General features: G+C 33.7%; 1 protein-coding gene across 2 annotated transcripts in view; it reads left to right on the plus strand.

Annotated features, from left to right (window-relative positions):
* rnf220a (ring finger protein 220a) overlaps positions 1 to 2500 on the plus strand; it is a 390449-nt gene that overhangs the window by 295564 nt on the left and 92385 nt on the right. For both annotated transcript variants that reach the window (XM_062070417.1, XM_062070416.1), the window contains exon 2: positions 233 to 362. In XM_062070417.1, the coding sequence (XP_061926401.1) occupies positions 233 to 362 (130 nt within the window). The remainder of the gene's footprint in view (positions 1 to 232; positions 363 to 2500) is intronic.

Raw genomic sequence — 2500 nt, forward strand, 5'->3', positions numbered from 1 at the left:
CGCCGTAGCGCAAACAATAAACCGCCTTTTCGGTGTATTTGCTTGTTTTTTTTAACTATTGTGTTACGGTTGTCAGTGAAAATAATCCACACATAAGCCGCACCGTTTCATAAGCCGCAGGGTTCAAAGAGTCGGAAAGGAGGGTCCTTACTTTTCTGGCAATGTGGCCCCCAAAAACACTGCTTTGTGGTTTGATGCTTGTTTATAAACGCCACGTTCCTTCCCGTTGCAGGCAAAAAGAAGATGTCGCTGTACGACAGCCAGGCTCCCATTTGTCCCATCTGCCAGGTGCTGCTCAGGCCCGGGGAGCTCCAGGAGCACATGGAGACGGAGATCGAGCGACTAGCCAGCATGTGCCTCAGGTAGGCCCCTCAATCTTTTACTTTTTTTTTTACGGGCGCCTAGCAGACGTCCATCTCGGAGTCCATACAGGTTTTGGCGCGACGTATGTTGCCATCCGAGCAACGTTACCATGGACGCCCCTGCTTATTTCAGCAAAACGATGCCAAGCCACATGCTGCACGTGTTACAATAGTATTTTTTTTTTTGTTCAGCACAATTTGTTAAAAAAAATCCCAGGAATTCCCAGAATTCCTTTTTTTCCAAACCCTTTTTTGACGACTATTTGGCGACTACTCCTTCCACAAAAATTCCCGGTTTTCCCCAAATTCCTGGAATTTGGCCCGCCAGATGAGTTCAATAAACAATAAACAAGCTATTCAGGAGCGGTATATCCACATTATATATTACTATCTAGTGGACTGACTGCTACCAATTTGTTGCCATCTGGTGGCCAATGAAAGTAACTGTCATAAATTATACTTACATGTTGACGAAGAACAGCATTTACTTGTAGGACCCAATCCAAACAACCTTCCCTAGTCATGGTGCAGAAAAAACAAAAACAAAAAACAACAATTACAAAAATTAAACAAACACAAAACACTCATTGATTTTTGTGGATAATATAAAAACATATGGCCAATGAAAGTAACTGTCATAAATTGTACTTAAATGTTGACGAAGAACAGAATTTTACTTGTAGGACCCAATCCAAACAACCTTCCCTAGTCAGGGTGCAGAAAAAAATAAATAAAAATTAAACAAACACAAAACACTCATTGATTTTTGTGGATAATATAAAAACATATGGCCAATGAAAGTAACTGTCATAAATTGTACTTAAATGTTGACGAAGAACAGAATTTACTTGTAGGACCCAATCCAAACAACCTTCCCTAGTCATGGTGCCGAAAAAAATAAATAAATAATTAAACAAACACAAAACACTCATTGATTTTTGTGGATAATATAAAAACATATGGTCAATGAAAGTAGCTGTCATAAATTGTACTTAAATGTTGACGAAGAACAGAATTTACTTGTAGGACTCAATCCAAACAACCTTCCCTAGTCAGGGTGCAGAAAAAAAAAAACAAAAAAAAAAACAACCATTACAAAAATTAATCTAACACAAAACACTCATTGAATTTTGTGGATAATATAAAAACGTCCCAAAAAAAATAAAAAAATTAAAAAATATATATATATATATGTCAACATTACACACATTTAAATTTTCCTGAGGGAACTCTCCTGAAGGAATCAATAAAGTACTATCTATCTATTTAAATCCATTACAAGGGATGATGGGAAAACTTGCAGTCATAAACTGGCTTGTTGTGAAGTGGCCAATGAAAGTAACTGTCATAAATTGTACTTACATGTTGTCGAAGAACAGCATTTACTTGTAGGACCCAATCCAAACAACCTTCCCTAGTCATGGTGCAGAAAAACAAAAACAAAAAACAACAATTACAAAAATTAAACAAACACAAAACACTCATTGAACTTTGTGGATAATATAAAAACGTCCCAAAAAAATAAAATAAAAAATAAATAAATAAATAAATAAATAAATAAATAAATAAATAAATAAATAAATTTAAAAAATAAAATATATATATATATATATATATATATATATATATATATATATATATATATATATATATATATATATATATATATATATATATATGTCAACATTACACACATTTAAATCCATTACAAGGGATGATGGGAAAACTTGCAGTCATAAGCTGGCTTGTTGTGAAGTGGCCAATGAAAGTAACTGTCATAAATTGTACTTACATGTTGTCGAAGAACAGCATTTACTTGTAGGACCCAATCCAAACAACCTTCCCTAGTCATGGTGCAGAAAAACAAAAACAAAAAACAACAATTACAAAAATTAAACAAACACAAAACACTCATTGAACTTTGTGGATAATATAAAAACATATGGCCAATGAAAGTAACTGTCATAAATTGTACTTAAATGTTGACAAAGAACAGAATTTATTTGTAGGACCCAATCCAAACAACATTCCCTAGTCATGGTGCAGAAAAACAAAAACAAAAAACAACAATTACAAAAATTAAACAAACACAAAACACTCATTGAACTTTGTGGATAATATAAAAACGTCCCAAAAAA

This window comes from Entelurus aequoreus, linkage group LG14, assembly GCF_033978785.1.
Source record: "Entelurus aequoreus isolate RoL-2023_Sb linkage group LG14, RoL_Eaeq_v1.1, whole genome shotgun sequence".
Lineage (NCBI taxonomy): Eukaryota > Metazoa > Chordata > Actinopteri > Syngnathiformes > Syngnathidae > Entelurus > Entelurus aequoreus.